Source organism: Carcharodon carcharias, chromosome 21, assembly GCF_017639515.1.
Source record: "Carcharodon carcharias isolate sCarCar2 chromosome 21, sCarCar2.pri, whole genome shotgun sequence".
NCBI lineage: Eukaryota > Metazoa > Chordata > Chondrichthyes > Lamniformes > Lamnidae > Carcharodon > Carcharodon carcharias.
In genome coordinates this window covers 49,333,636-49,350,618 of record NC_054487.1, presented here as the reverse complement: position 1 = coordinate 49,350,618, position 16,983 = coordinate 49,333,636, and the positions used below count along the sequence as shown (strand labels likewise).

At 41.6% G+C, this 16,983-nt stretch overlaps 1 protein-coding gene across 1 annotated transcript in view; it reads left to right on the top strand.

Annotated features, from left to right (window-relative positions):
• LOC121293060 (potassium voltage-gated channel subfamily KQT member 1-like) overlaps positions 1–16,983 on the top strand; it is a 617,066-nt gene that overhangs the window by 182,635 nt on the left and 417,448 nt on the right. The window contains exons 6-8 of the mRNA XM_041215653.1: positions 12,435–12,575; positions 13,446–13,556; positions 16,406–16,501. Of these exons, the coding sequence (XP_041071587.1) occupies positions 12,435–12,575; positions 13,446–13,556; positions 16,406–16,501 (348 nt within the window). The remainder of the gene's footprint in view (positions 1–12,434; positions 12,576–13,445; positions 13,557–16,405; positions 16,502–16,983) is intronic.

Genomic DNA, 16,983 nt, shown 5'->3' with positions numbered 1-16,983 from the left:
AAGATTGAGGTCTGGCTTCCTACTTCGCCATCTGGCTTCAGAATGAATTAACATACCAGAGAATGGTTGCCTAAAGGTGAAGATTGGAAACAAAGGCCAGAATTTTCCATTGCCCTTGGCATCGGGTGTCAGGGCCGGTGTGAGCAGATAATATGGCAAGAAGGCCAAAAATCAGCTTTACGGCATCATGAACCCAGTTTGTGATCATCCTCACCTCCCATCAATGGCAGGCTGCCTTACCTGCCATCCAACCGGGAACTTAATTTCAGTGCATTGGCATCTCATCATCTTGCCTGCCCACCGGAATCATCCATCCCCCCAGTGTTGGATCATCCAGGCACGTCGGTGTGATTGAACACTGACCTGTTTCACAACTGAACATAAGTGATGTGCACCTGGTGAGCTGTACTTCACTTGGGACTTTGGGTGGAATCATCCCAGATTTGCACTAAGTACAGTAATGGGTGGGAAAAAGGATGTTTTAGCCACTGGCCACAATGGCAGGTTTTTGTGATGTACTGTCCCCTTCCTGGTGCGTTCTGCCTCATTAATAACGTATTCCTGGGAAACATACCGGGTCGTTGACGGGACGACCTCTGATTCGCCCGCCCTGTCATTACTACAGACCTTCAGTAAACCAGGCGCCATATTTAAAGGCGCCCCTGTACAGAGCTAGCACTCTTCAAGGGATAGGAAGCTGCTAGGAACTGATAGCTGCCAAAGGGAGGAAACATGCTGCCCCCAAATTTAGCGACGCCTCCATCAAGCACCTACTGGATACAGTGGAAGCGCACTGCGAAGTCCTCTACCCCCGCTCTGAGCAAAGATCCAAGTCCTGCAATCCTGCCACATCCAGTCGTGAATGGTGGTGGACAAATAAATGACTCACTGGAGGAGGAGGCTCAGCAAATATCCCCATCCTCAATGATGGAGGAGCCTATCACATCAGTGCAAAAGATAAGGCTGAAGTATTCACAACAACCTTCAGTCAGAAGTGCCGATTGGATGATTCATCTCAGCCTCCTCTGGAGATCCCCAACATCACAGATGCAAGTCTTCAGCCAATTTGATGCATTCCACGTGATATCGCTAGATGGATGAGGGCACTGGATACTGCAAAGGCTATGGATCCTGACAATATTCTGGCTATACTACTGAAGACTTGTGCTCCAGAACTTGCCACGATCCTGGCCAAGCTGCTCCTGAACAGCTACAACACTGGCATCGACCCAGCTCTATGTGGAAAATTGTCCAGGTCTGTCCTGTACACAAAAAGCAGGACAAATCCACCCCAGCCAATTACCACCCCATCAGGCTACTCTTGATCATCAATATAGTAATGGAAGGGGTCATTAACAGTGCTATCAAGTGGCACTTGCTTAGCAATAACCTGCTCATTGATGCCCAGTTTGGGTTCCACCAGGGCCACTCAGCTCCTGACCTCATTTCAGCTTTGGTTCAAACATGGACAAAAGACCTGAACTCCCATGGTGTGGTGAGAGTGACTGTCCTTGACATCAGTGCAGCATTTGACTGACTGTGGCATCAAGGAGTCCTAGCCAAATTGGAGCCAATGGGAATCAGGGGAAAACTCTCTGCTGTTTGGAGTTATACCTAGCACAAGTGAAGATAGTTGTGGTTGTTGGAAGGCAGTCACCTCAGCTCAAGGACATCACTGCAGGAGTTCCTCAGGATAGTGTCCTAGGCCCAACCATCTTCAGACGCTTCATCATTGACCATCCTTACATCATAAGGTCAGAAGTGGGGATGTTCGCTGATGATTGCACAATGTTCAGCACCATTCGTGACTCCTCAGATATTGAAGCCGTCCATGTCCAAATGCAGCAAGACCTGGACAATATCCAGTCTTGGGCTGACAAGTGGCAAATAATATTCATGCCCCACAAGTGTCAGGCAATGACCATCTCCAACAAGAGAGAATCCAACCATTGCCTCTCGATGTTCAATGGCATTACCATCATTGAATCCTCCACTATCAACATCCTGGGGGTTACCATTGAGCAGAAACTGAACTGGACTAGCTATATAAATACTGTGGCTGCAAGAGCAGGTCAGGGGCTAGGAATCGTGTGATGAGTAATTCACGTCCCAACTCCCCAAAGCCTGTCCACAATCTACAAGGCACAAGTCAGGAGTGTGATGGAATACTCCCCACTTGCCTGGATGAGTGCAGCTCCTACAACACTGAAGAAGCTGTACACCATCCAGGACAAAGCAGCCTGCTTTATTAGCACCATATCCACAAACATTCACTCCTTCCACCACTGACGCACAGTAGCAGCAGTAGATAGATGGGAACACCACCACTTGGAAGTTCCCCTCCAAGTAACTCACCATCCTGACTTGGAAAAACATTGCCATTCTTTCACAGTCGCTGGGTCAAAATCCTGGAACTCCCTTCCTAACAGCACTGTGGGTGTACCTACATCACATGGACTGCAGCGGTTCAAGAAGGCAGCTCACCACCACCTTCTCAAAGGCAACTAGGGTTGGGTAATAAATGCTAGCCCAGCCAGCCCTCATCCCATGAATGAATAAAAAAATTAATAATTTCTAACAACTTCCCAAATTAATGTCCACTAAGGCAACAATAACTAATAGATTTAACTAGACACCAGGCAAAGCATTTTCACCCTACGAATTCAAAATGAGGTTCCTTTCAATTTGGTTCCTTTTTAGACAGTTGTAGGCTTACTGCTGCTTTGATATTACATGCCTCTGCTCTGCACACACAAACTCTCCTCAGGATATACCCAGCACTTCTCCGTGAATGTAAATTTTCATCATATTATTAGGCCCTTTGAACCCCACCTCTTGTAACAATAAAATCCCTTTCAAAGTATGAGTTTTATTAGTAATATAAATATATTGCTTGGTGTCTCCTAGCTAGGTGCAAGATTTCACTCCCACTCTTGAATACCCTATTCAACAAAACACAGATATAACTCTATCCCTGATTACACCTTAAAACTATGATACATCAAAGCATCCACACTAGCTGGCTTTAATTCAATTAACATGCACACAGACTCACCCACAGACTAAGCCTCTATTTTAAACAAAATTTCATTTCTAAGAACATTATACACATTAATAGCTTCATGACAGAGATGCAAATGAATTGAATTTAGGTTTCTGACATTGGACAGCAGGAAAGGCAGCTCGTCATTGATGGGTGGACCAGATAATCTCAAACTGGTTTTATAACGACATAAAAACAATTTTTGGCATTCTCGCCATATTGTCTGCTCAAGCCCATCATGACATCCAACGTCAAAGGGATCGGATAATTCCAGCCTTTGAGGATTGTTTGCCATACCTCAGTTTGGGCAGCAATTGCAGTCATCAGCGCCATGCTTCTCAGGCAGCACCGCATCACTTTTAGCAGGGCTCACAGGTATCTACTTACCAGACCTGCCGTAAGGCGGGAGTGGCTTTTCAACAGCTCCATGGCTAGGGCTTGCCTCAGGTAAGGGAAGATGCTGCAGTGCAAGGGCTGCACTGGGGAAGGTGGGTATATCAGGATGTATGTGGGGACACATGTTTACCTGTGCAAGTGGGATCAAGAGGGTGAGGGCTGAGGAGGGAATGAGGCCAGCTGGAGATGTGAGGGTGTGTGTGAGAGAGTGAGTGGTGATGTCCCTTGAACTGGCAGTGAGTGAGATGCCAGTGAATGTGTGATCAGCTTGAGTGTGAGTTTAGAGTAATGAGATGGTTGCCTTACCCCGGTGACACAGATGAGATCATTCATCCTCTTTCTGCATGGATGGCGAACCTCTTCTGTGCAGCATTTACACTGCCTCCCAAGCTGGAGTGGTAACAGTGATGGGCCTCCTGCGGCCAGAATAAGGGCAGAGGACATTGCGGCCAGCAGGTGCCATAGACAGAAGTCACTAAATTTGGGGGTTGCCGTCCTCTTTGCTTTCAGGCCCATCTGTCTCCTGGAGCAGTCCTGTCAGTTATGGCACAATCGATGGTAAATGCTAAACCGTTCAAACCTCAAAGGGAAACTTGAAACTGTCACAACTTGTTTTGCAATTTGTATAAATTTTGAGATGAGTGCCTTGAATTCGGTAGCGATAAGACTTATAAGTCTTATAGGTTTTTACAAAACTAGGTTAAACATTTATTAACAAGAAAAATTGTTTTAAGCACATACACAGATCTACAAATTACTACTATGATAACTTCTAAATCCCCTACTTAATCTGACTCCAGTTACACTTTTGTTAAGGTGACAGTAAGACACATAGATTTTAAAAGACCCAGGCAAGGTGACACACGATACCCTGAACCAGTCAAATTCAAAGTAGTTTTCTTAACTTCAGTTCTTTGAAAACAGCAGCTTGAGACATAGATGCCGAAGGCTTTTCACACTTGTTAGATCTTAAAAGTGCCTTCCCTTATACACAACTTTTGCTCTTTTATATGTATTTTCCCCTTTAAGTGCAAATCCCCATTGTTTCACTATGTCTTTGGACTTTACCTTTTGAATAATAAAAGTCTCTTATAGTACTAAGTTTTACCAGTAGTCTTTGGGAAAAATATGCATATGAAATGAACTTCATCTGGCTAAGTGACACATTTCACTCCTTCTTTTGAAAACAATCTAGCCTGGTTTATTTAAAAATGCAAATGTTCCCTTGACACCTATGTTTACCTACTTAACATTTCAAACCTAGCTTAACTTCTACCACAGCAAAGCCTTCAGATGAGCTGTCTTGAATCCAATTATGTCTCACACACACACACAAACACAGATGCATATAGACACAGATACCACTATTTTACAATAAATTCCAATAATATGATGAGAATTATTATATCTTCCTGACAAGACGAGATCTAGGCATGCGCTCTGGTGTGCTTTAAGTATGGCAGCTGGAGCAAGGAAGTACTGAGGTCACGGCAAGGCGGGCAAATCTGAGCCCACCCTCCAGCAAGCCGGTATGTATGCATAATTAATGAAGCGGGATGTGCCAGGAATGGGACGATATGGGTATAAAAACCTGGCATTGTGGCCGGTGGGTAAAACATCCATTTTCCCGACCGTTACCACATTTAGTGCAAATCTGGGACGATTCCAATCTAAGAATTTTATTTCAGACAGATTTCAATCTGAGTTACTTTTGCAAAGCATGGCTGAAAGCAAGTGTGTATTGTCAGGATATGATTACTCACCTAGTTCTCTGAACTCGAACCTTATGACCAGTGGAAAAACAAAGTGAACATGAAGACACTGGTTACTTCCTTACCAAAGCGGAAACAAGATATTGCCTTAGCATTGACCTAACAAAAATAAAATCAGAAGCAAAGTATTTTGCGAGCTGGGTGCCTGTGTCCCCGGATGAGATGCCCCCAATTTGTTATGATCCCGGACGAGGTACCCCAAATTGTTATGCTCTCAGGTGGGATAAACTGGGCTCCCCTTCTTTATTCAACCCCCTTGGTTGGTCGCAACAAGGTTAATTTAAAAATTATCCCTTCCCTCGTGGAGTACCTGGCAGGGCACTTCTAAGTTGTGGCCCTTTAGCTGCAAGGCACTTAGTCCAAGCAGCCAGGGTTCACCCCTTTGGCCAGCTGCGGCATGGTTGACAGTTGGCACTCAGATTCTAACACCCTTGAGGTCCTCAGGGGGGATGGCCAGACCTTAACTCTTCTGCACACTGACTCATGCCAACATGGTACTCACCCTTTCTGAGCACGGTAGGTCATTGAAACGCTTATGACACTGCACCCATGTGCGCCACACCACATCATGGCTGCTCACCATTGCCGCCATATTCTCCCATGCCCTCTTGGTGAGGTGTGGTGGCCTCCTCCTCACATCCCTGGGGACAAGGGTGTCCCTCCTGGCAGCCACCTTCTCCAGGAGGATGGCAAGGCACTCATCAGAAAAGCGAGTCCGAGTGCCCACCCGATGCCCTCCTGCCTGCTGCGTCCAGCCGCACTTGGCTCCATCGCGAAAGTTCAGGGGACATCCGCCGTGGCTGCCTTCTAGGGGCTGTCTGGGCCACTTTTAAGCCAGCCGCTGGGTCGCCATTGGGCCCGACGGTTCACAGGCTCCCTCTCATCCCTTCCTGGCCAGTGCATAGCCGTGTTTCATGCTGGGCTGGCCTTAATTGACCCGCCAACAAGAAACCGCAGCCAAAGTCCAATTGTGGGCGGAATTCCATTTCACAGCCATTCCTGGGCCCGCACGCTGTGCCCACCCGACAAGGGGAAAATCCTGCCCCAAGTGTTCTCGTGCATGAGTCACAAAAACTTAGAATGCAGGTGCAGCAGTAATCAAGTAGGCTAAAGGAATGCTATCGTTTATTACAAGAGGAATTGAATATAAAATTAAGAATGCTATGCTTCAGTTATACAAGGCATTGGTGAGACCGCACCTCGAATACTGTGTGCAGTTTTGGCCTCCTTATTTTAGGAAAGATGTAAACTGGAGGTGGTTCAGAGGAGGTTTACTAGATTGAGACGTGGAATGAGTGGGCTGTCTTCTGAGGAAAGGTTGGACAGACTGGGCTTGTTTCCACTGGAGTTTATAACAGCGAGGGGTGACTTAATTGACATATATAAGATACTGAATGGCTTTGACAAGGTGGACATGGAAAGGATGATTCCTTTTGCGGGTGAGTCCAGAATAGGGGGTGCTGTTTTAAAATTAGTGTTTTCCCTTCTAGTGCAACCGTCTCAGAGGGTTGTGTGACTTTGGAACTCTCTGCCTTAGAAGGTAGTGGGAGTGGGGTCACTGAATATTTTTAAGGCATAGATTCTTGTTAAACAAGGGAATCAATGGTCAACGGTGTTAGATGGGAATGTAGATCAGCCATGATATTATTGAATGACAGAGCAGGCTCGAGGGGCTGAATGGCCTACTTCTGTTCCTATTTCGTATGTTCATATGCCCATAAGGGGAACTCAATGATTGCGACCTTTCGAGACTCGAAATAGTACAGGTGTCAGTACAACAGAAGAATTACAATTAAATGAATGAGGCAGAAGGCATTTTGAGTAGATCTGGTGGGCGATAGGATTGGAAAAGCACTATAAATGAATGAACCCGTCATGCTGGGCCGGCCAATGTAAAATGGCGGCGCGGCCACGATTGGGGGCACCAATTGGATTCACGCCCTCCCCCCACCACCCAACGGGGAAATTTCTGACCCAGGTCTTGCTGCATTTGGACATGGACTGCTTCAGTATCTGAGGAATTGCGAATGATGCTGAACATTGTGCAATCATCAGCAAACATCCCCACTGCTGACCTTGTGATGGAAGGAAAGTCATTGATGAAGCAGCTGAAGATGGTCAGGCCTAGGACACTACCCTGAGGAACTCCTGCAGTGATGTCCTGGAACTGAGATAATTGACCTCCAACAGCCACAGCCATCTTCATTTGTGCTAGATATGACTCCAACCAGCGGAGAGTTTTCCCCTGATTTCCATTGACTCCAGTTTTGTTAGGACTCCTTGATGCCACACTCGGTCAAATGCTGTCTTGATGTCAAGGGCAGTCACTCTCACCTCACCTTTGGAATTCAACTCTTTAGTCCATGTTTGAACCAAGGCTGTAATGAGGTCAGAAGCTGAGTGACCCTGACAGAATCCAAACTAAGCGTCAGTGAGCAGGTTATTGCTAAGCAAGTGCCGCTTGATAACACTACTGATGACTCCCTTCATCTCTTTACTGATGATCGAGAGTAGATTGATGGGCCGTAATTGGCCAAGTTGGATTTGTCCCGCTTTCTATGTACAGGACATACCTGGGCAATTTTCCACATTGCCAGGTAGAAGCCAGTGTTGTAGCTGTACTGGAACAGCTTGGCTAGGAGTGTGTCAAGCTCTGGAGCACAAGTCTCCAGTACTAATGCTGGAATGTTGCCAGAGCCCATAGTCTCCACAGCATCCAGTGCCTTTAGCCATTTCTTGATATCACGTGGAGTGAATCGAATTGGCCAAAGACTGGCATCTGCGATGCTGGGGACCTCCAGGGGAGGCCACGATGGATCAGCCGCTCGACACTTCTGGCTGAAGATTTTTGCGAATGCTTCAGTCTTATCTTTTGCACTGATGTGCTGGGTTCATCCATCATTGAGGATGGGGATACTTGGGGAGCCTCTTCCTCCTCCAGTGAGTTGTTAAATGACTAGATGTGGCAGGACTGGTCTATTGATTGCTTGGTCTGTTTTGGGAAGAATTCCAAAATACCTTCTGTGCTGTGTGATAGTCGCCCTGCCCCAGGAGTAATTAAAATTAGTTCATCTTATTCTATACACTTTAGATACAGGGAGAAGGGCATTCATCAAGGCTGAAGACTCGGAGGAAATTCAGAGAGCTCTTTGGCATCACATAAGACCGTCTGTGAAATACTTTAATCCTGGAGATTTAGTATATCATAAAGGAGAGGGTCATTAAGACTGGAACTATCCAGGGAAGTTGATAGGGTGTGATGGTAAGACAGTGGTTCTCCAATACAGTAGTCAAACTATTTAGGTCCATTCATCTCAGTGCAGACTCGATGGGCCAAAGGGCCTCCTCTGTACTGTGATTCTGTGACTCTGATTCTGTGAATTGGAATTGATGACAAGCTTTCAAAATCTGAGCAATTAGTATTAAGGTGATGTACCTTACATACTCATATATATAAAAACAAAAAACTGTGGTTACATACTCATATGTTTGACAGGTATGGGGAACAGAATAAGGTAGACAAGGAGCTGGATAGCAGTGGGCAGAATGATACTGACGCACAGAACAGGGCTATTATATTCAAAGGACAACTGCCTAGAGTGGGTGCTTGCGTTAAGGGTCCAGTGAATGGAGGAATGTGACTATTATAGGGAGAGGAGGGAAAGCTACTGGCAAATGCTAATATTGGTGAAATGTTCAAGATGATGGACAAGAGGTAAAACCTATGGACTGGTAAAATGGGGTGAAGCAGTGGAAAGTAAGAAAACACAGTGGAAGTTTTCATAGTGGATACGGGAGTGACTTTTGCATTAGGAAATGATCACATTTCTGCGATGAAAGCTCTGATCATGGGAAGGAGAGATCCCGTAGCAGTAGTCCAGAAATAAGTAGGAGTGCAAGCAGAGGCTGTAGCTTGACTTGATTATGCAATAGAACAAAGACTACAGAACAATCTAGGAACATAGCCAGAAGTAGAAGCTCTTTTAACCGGAAAGTTTTGGTGGCTGCCAACAAATTAGAAAATAAGTTAATGAGAGTCAAAACAGCAAGAGTTGGATAGTTGGAAGGAACTTGCTGTCTATTCTGAAGTGCCTGGCAGAGGAAGCCAGCCTTATCACATAGATAGATATATAAGGAAAAAGTCCTCTCAGATGGGACTTATAAAGCTAAAGCCAGATTAGTGGCTTGAGGTTTCAAAGAGAGACTTAGATATAAAGATATTAGAGTGGACTCCCCAATAGTGGGAATATTAATCCTGAGAATTTTCTTAGCTCTGTGGGCCACATATTTGTGGGAATATAGGTTGATCGATATAAAAGCTTTTTTTATATTTTATCCTTGGAACGCCCCTTACATAGAATTTCCCCTAAAATATTTGATAATCAAAATCCCATATTATTGCTTCTACAAGAGCCATTCCATAACTAAAGTACTTTTAACCACCTTTTCATTTTCTTAGCCTCCCAGGCCAAGGGGCATTTTCCATTCTCACCAAACAAAAATATTATAAAACCAGCTGTTTTCGAATGTCCACCTGGAAGTAGGACTAATTGCATGTCCTTCGGGTACCCCAAGGCTGGAAATTTGAATACGAATTAATCCTTTTTTTTAATGTTTTAACCAATACATCAAAACTGGCTTCTGGACTTTTAAAATATTTTAATGGAGAATTACTTCAGAGAGAAGTGCTTTGAAACCACCTGAAAAGGCTAGCAATGTAGAACACATGCTGTGGAAATTAAGCAAATGCATTTATGGATTGAATAATGCATTAAGGATATGATAATTCTCTGTTAGGTCTGTATTGCTGAAAGTCGACTGTGCTTAACTGAACGTGGATCCAGCAATGTTCTACTGATGCCACAAAGGGAATCTCTCAGGCATCCTTATGATGCATGCTGATCATTTTTTTATTAGGAGTTTCTGTGGAATTTGAGCAATTTGTTATAAATAAGATTAAAAGGGAGTTTGAGATCGAAATTGAGGATTTGGGGGCCTTTAAATTTGTAGGTTTATACATTAAGCAAAATAGCTCAGGAGTAACCATGAATCAACAATCTTATCTAGAAAGTGTTAGGTGTATTCTGATAAATTGTGCTAGGTCATCACAGAAGGATGATCTTACATCTAATGAAGAAATGGAGCAGTTAAAAAGCTTAATTTGTGGTTGAATTGGCTATGCACTCAGGCAAGTCCAGGAGCCAATTTTGATGTATTGGCTAAAACATTTAAAAACATGGATTAATGCATACTCAAATTTCCAGCCTTGGGGTACCCAAAGGACATGTAATTAGTCCTAATTCCAGATGGACATTCGAATACATCTGGTTTTATAATATTTTTGTTTGGTGAGAATGGAAAATGCCCTTTGGCCTGGGAGGCTAAGAAAATGAAAAGATGGTTAAAAATACTTTAGCTGTGGAATGGCTGTTGTAGAAGCAATAATATGGGATTTTGATTATCAAATATTTTAGGGGAAATTCTATGTAATCTGATTTGAATGATCTGATCTGAAGAAGACTCATATGGACTCGAAATGTTATCTTTGTCTCTCTTTCCACAGATGCTGTCAGACCTGCTGAGTTTTTCCAGCATTTTTTGTATGCGTTCCAAGAATAGTTTGCCCATTGAATGAGATATAGGTAATTGTTCCTGTTGGGATAACACGTTTGAAAAAAGTGTGACTGAAGAAAGGTTAAGGATTGACATTGCTAGTGTAAAAGAGATGATAGAAAGAAAAGAAATCTCCAAGATAAAATGGGTCAATGCAAGTCGTCAATTGTTGGATTGCTTTACAAAAAGGAATGCTTGCACGAAGAGACTATTAGAGGTCCTAGAAGAAGGATGCCTTGTATTATGATATGGTGTACAGGTTATGGAAAATCTTTTTTTCCTGGTTCTCTTTTTGATTTGTTTGGAAATATTGTTTGCGTGTTATAAAGTTTTGATTTAAAGAAAAGAGGGGAATCTGTTCATTTTTAAAAATTGTATTATTAAAGTTAAGGAGGGCATTGATTGAGTAAGAAGTTAACGAGGGCATTGATTTGGTGGGGGGGTGGTGGTGGGGATGGTGTGAAGCCCCCGATCAGGCCTGATCTTCTCTTCTATTTTGTGTACCTGGCTGAGAACGATGCAGTTGATGAAAAAGGGAAGACTGGATTTCGAAGTAATGCTGATGACTAATTGCATGTCCTTTGGGTACCCCAAGGCTGGAGGTGCCTCAGGGAGATTTGTTTCAGTGTTAAACTTTTTAAATAAAGGATTTTTAAACTTTTAAAACGTATCCCATCAAATGACACTATCACATGAGCTGGGACATGTCAAATAATAAATGTATACATTTCTATTAGATTTTAAAACAGTCATGAAACCTCATCCTGCCCGTGGATGATCCTGCCCGTGGATGAGGTTTCATGAAGTTGCGAAGGCTGCCTGGGCTCTTTGCCTGCCCGCCAACCTTAAGGTTGGACAGGCAGCTCATTAAATTGAGTTAATTAGGTTTTAATTGGCCTTAATAGGCATTTGACAGTTTGACGTGTGTCTAAATGACATGCGGTGACGTTGAGACACCCGCCCAACATTACCGAGCGTCATTTTACACGTCAGCGAGCGGGCCCCGCCCCCTGCCTGCCAATGGGAAAATGCTGCCCATGATTTCTCTGTCAAATAGAGCAAGGATACACCTGTGTGTGTGTGTGTGTGTGTGTGTGTTTGTGTATATATGCTTTTATTGATGGTTACCATTTGTTGCAAAAATGAGTTGGCAATGGGCAGTTGAGTGGGTTGTTCAGCCTGACTGTCTCTCTTCCGTAGATAGAGACCATGCCCAGTGTCGCTGGAGAGGGAACACGTGGTGTTCACTGGAATGCTTGAGGCCTTCTGTGACTGGTGGGTGCCTGGGGGGTGCTGGGGTGCCTCATCACCACCCGTTTTTCAGAATTATGATTCAGCCTGTACTTTCTGAGTTATTGAAGGTAGAAATGCTGCTGATCAATTGATAGATAATTCAACTGATTCTCACCAAATGTTCTCTGCAATAATGGGAGCAGTGCACGGAAGTATAGAATCTTGTTCTTTATGCATTTGCTGTGTATGTGTAAATCTCATCCATCTTTAAAGTATACTTTAAAGCAAGATGTGGTCTACACGCTGCAAAAGTATACAGTAACCTATCACCCGAGGTTAGGTGGGGCCTTATTGATAATGGAATGTTTGTTTTGCAGGAACTGATAACAACACTATACATAGGTTTTCTGGGTCTGATCTTCTCTTCCTATTTTGTGTACCTGGCTGAGAAAGATGCAGTTGATGAAAAAGGGAAGACTGGCTTTGGAAGTTATGCTGATGCCTTATGGTGGGGTGTGGTGAGTTTTATATTTTGTATTTGATAATATGTTGTCAATGACATTTTCACATGAGAGTAAGAGTAATTAAATTTGCTCTCATTACACATTTTGGGAATAGTATTTTTCTATACATCTTTTCTTAAAAATCACGAAACTCCACAGGACACATTTTTGAATTGATAATTACCAAAGTACTCAATTTTTACTTTATTGTTGCCACCCAATTTGCAACAGTGTTGCAAAGGAAATGAAGCAGCAATAGAAATCCTGCCAAGCAATGAAGAGTATGTAGATAAAAAAATATGTTTTTCTTGATGTCATGAAATTCTAGATTGGCTCTTGGGCTAGTCCAATGTCATGGCCTTTGTTGTTTGCAATGGAATCAATCCAGAGCACATGAGATCTCTTTTCTTTTGGTGATATCATGGAGTGCCTCAAGAGGGATTAAGAATTGATCTTACATACCTCATTGCAGCAGAAAAGAATTGCATTTTTTTAAAAAGGCTAAACAAAGCTTTTGTATGTACACTGTATTTTCAGTTAGAATAAACTTTGATTAAAAAGTACTCCCCAGACTTACTTTACTTTTTACATTGTTCAAGATGCAAACCTTAGCTCAGGAAATTGATCTTTCTTTAAAGAAACATCAAGAACATTTTTTGAGTTTTTATATCTATATAAATAAGATGGGAAAGCACTGTGAACAAAAATATTTTCTCTGTAAACAATGGTTTATATTCCTGATCCTTATCTGTTCAACAGTATCCAGAAATCAACAAAAGCCTTAGAGATGGTGATGGCCTGCAGTTTCTCTTTTAAAGGTAGATAATTTAAAGCATACCGCATACTACATTTTGTAATTTCACTGGTTGTTTCTTTTTCTCTTAGGTAACAGTTACAACAATTGGATATGGTGACAAAGTTCCACAGACATGGATTGGAAAGACAATAGCATCTTGCTTCTCTGTTTTTGCTATATCTTTCTTTGCACTTCCAGCTGTAAGTAAATTGTCTACCTTTCAGTGCTCAAACATTGCTGTTAGCCTTTGAACGTCAGGGATCAACGAGATTGTATCTTGTGCATGAGTTGGGTATGTGTGCAGACTCCCCTCAAAGGAAAATCCAAACTTCACAATATATAACATGATTAACCAAGGTTGGACAGAGGAAGAAAGTATGTTGGAAGAACCAGCTGACCAGAAAATAGTTTTCAAAGATCAAAAAAACAACCTCAAACCAACATGAAATTGGCTGAGGTGCTCTGGGTAGACATTATTTTAAAAGGGAGATGTCTGGTTGGAAATGGGACTAATTGGGATAAATAATGATTGAGATTATCAAATAACAAATCCATTGGATACAGTGATTCCTGTACTACTAAAAACAGAGGAAAGGTATTGTGTTAAAAGGCCCCAAGCAGGATTTTCCTACTTGCAATAGTTACAAGGAGATAAGATAATAAGTTCATCCAGCTGTCAATCAGAATGGTGTGCCATGTTTATGCTAAAAAACATGATTAGTGAAATTTGGTTAATGATGTGCTTAAGTTATATTTCAACATTTTGCAATAAAAAAATCACTGCCAAGTATTTCCTTGGCCAAATTAAAAGGCAATGGGGTAGAAATTCACCTCGGATGGTAACGCAAAATTAGGTGATAACGTATTGGTCGCCCACTATATTGAACTCCATTGAAATGGTAGCCGCTTCAATACCACCCATTTTGCACTGCCACTCAAGATGAATTTCAATCCTGTTGAATGCCTTTATAATACTTAGGACAGTTCTTATTTAACTAATGCTATTTCTTTACATGTTTAAGTATGAGAAAATGACACATAAAGAGGTGCTTTGAATATCATTTATACTATGTTTACCAAGAGAAAATATCAAGTATCTTTGTCCATAATTTAGAGACTCTCTCTTTTCGTACTACATTACCTAATTTAAGGGCAGATTCTTTTGAGACAGATGCACCCTAAAAAGGCTTCAGTAATTGTGTGCAGCAAATTTGGCTTCTATTCTTCTAGCCTTGCCTGAAATATATCAAAGAATCCTGTCAAATGTATGCTATTAATACCGACTAATGTAATTATTCTTCTCAATCATCCAAGTGTAAGAAACAATTAAAATGCAACACTGGGTTGTTAAGCTATGTTACAATCTAATCGTACACCACATATGTCCATTGGCATGGTTGTATGTATGTATTATGAAAATGGCTATCTATTGTTCAATACAAGTGCCTGAAAGTTGCAGGCAAGTTTTAAAAGACAAGACTATATTTCAAAATTACATAGAGTGTACTGCATAGAAACAGACCATTTGGTACAACTTTTCTATGTTAGTGTTTATGCTGTAGAGGAGCTGCCTCCTCTCTCACATTTACTTTGTCACATGCTATCAACATATTGTGTTCTTCTGTCTCTTATGTACTTATCCAGCTTCCCCTTTAATGCTTCAATGATACTCACTTCAACCATTCCTTGTAGTAATGAGTTCCGCATTCTCATCACTCTGAGTAAAGAAATTTCTTCTGAATTCCTTATTGGTTTACTAGTGACTATCTTGTACTGATGATCTATTGTTTTGGACTCCCACACAAATGGAAACATCCTCTCTACCTCTACTGTAATGGACCTTGTCATTATTGTGAAGACCTCTATCAGGTCACCTCTTCCCTTTCTTAGAGAAAAGAGCCCAAGCACATTCTGCCTTTTCTGATAACTGTACCTTTCACTCAGGTATCCATCTTTGTAAATCTTTATTGCAGTTTCTCCAGTGCTTCTATCTCCTTTTTGTAATATGGAGGCCAGAACCGTGGATAGACCACACTTGGAATAATGTGTAATGTTCAAACAAATTTAACATAACTTTCCTTCTTTTGAATTTTCTTCTTCTAGAACTGAACTGTAGTGCTTCATTTTCATTTTTATGGCCTTATTAATCTGCTTTTTACCACTAGATTCCTTTATAGTCTCTTATTTTCTGAAGAGCATGTGGCCTCCTATAACTCCTATTAAAATAGAACACCTCACAGTTATTTTTATTGAAATTAGTTTTCCATCTACATATCTGTTCTGAAAGTTTGGTAACACATTCATATATTTTGTTGCAGTCTTTCTCAATTTATTTAATTATACGCCCAAATATAGTGTCATTCACAAATTTTGATATTGTACCTCGCATACTTTATTCAAAATTATTTCTGTACATAGTTTACAACAGTGGCTGTAACACTGATCCCATTGGAACATGACTTCCCACTCTTGCCAGTCTGAGTAAATACTTTCAGCCCCTACTCTCTGCCCACAGTTTGGTAGCCAGTTTACTATCCATTCTACTACTTGTCCCCTGACTCAACATGCTCTGATCTTTGTCATGAGTTTATTATGTGGTACACTACTAAAGGCCATTTGAAAGCCCACATCCACTACATTACCCTCTGTTACTTCTTCAAATAATTCAGTGAGGTTGGTCAAGCATGACCCTCCCTTTGAAAATCCATTCTGACTTTTTTATATTATTTTGTTGCTAAGATTTTTTTTATTACATCTTTGAGTAAAGATTTCAGAATCCTTCCTACCACTGACGTTAAGCAAACTGGTTTATAGTTCCCTGAATTTGTTCTATCTCTCTTTCTGAATAAAAAAAAAGAAAAACTTGCATTAAGTAGTGCCTGTTTTCTTTACAACTTTGCTATTCTTCATATTTAGTTTGATATTATACCAGAATTCATTTGGTGTCAGAGGTTGGTTGCATGGTTCACAAAAGAAGTATGCTAATGTATTCAAATAATTTTGCTTTGAAGTGCAAATGACATGCTTTAATGAAATGTTAAATTTTAAGGGTATATTGGGGTCTGGATTTGCTCTCAAGGTTCAACAGAAACAGCGTCAAAAGCATTTCAGTCGGCAAATACCTGCAGCTGCCTCCCTCATTCAGGTATGCATTGCAAATATTATATAAAAATATTAATGTCAGCATAAATCACAAGGAGATTGAAATAGTGCATTATACTGTAGTCCAGTTGATAAAAGAATGTTGGTTAGGAATCTTTTTTCACTTGTACGTCTGCCCTTAAAAGCTGCTTCTCCCTAATCAAATGGTGGAAAAGATGTAAATCTGTTATGGTGGTTTTCTCCCATTTACTTAGCTGGATTGGTACTTGAATCATATATATTCATACATCATTTGGGGCTTTTCATCATTATTGGCAGCATTAGCACATAAATTGAAACTTTCAGAGGCACAGAGAGTGGGTGAATTTCTGCAGGAGCTCTCTTGCTCATTCACAGTAATTTCGGCATGGAAACCCAGAAAAAACTTAAGTAAACAGTGATTTTCCAAGGTCTCTGCAGCTCCTAAGCCTAAATTCTATTGGATGAGAGAGAGAAAACCCGATGAAACCCTATAATGTTTAAATC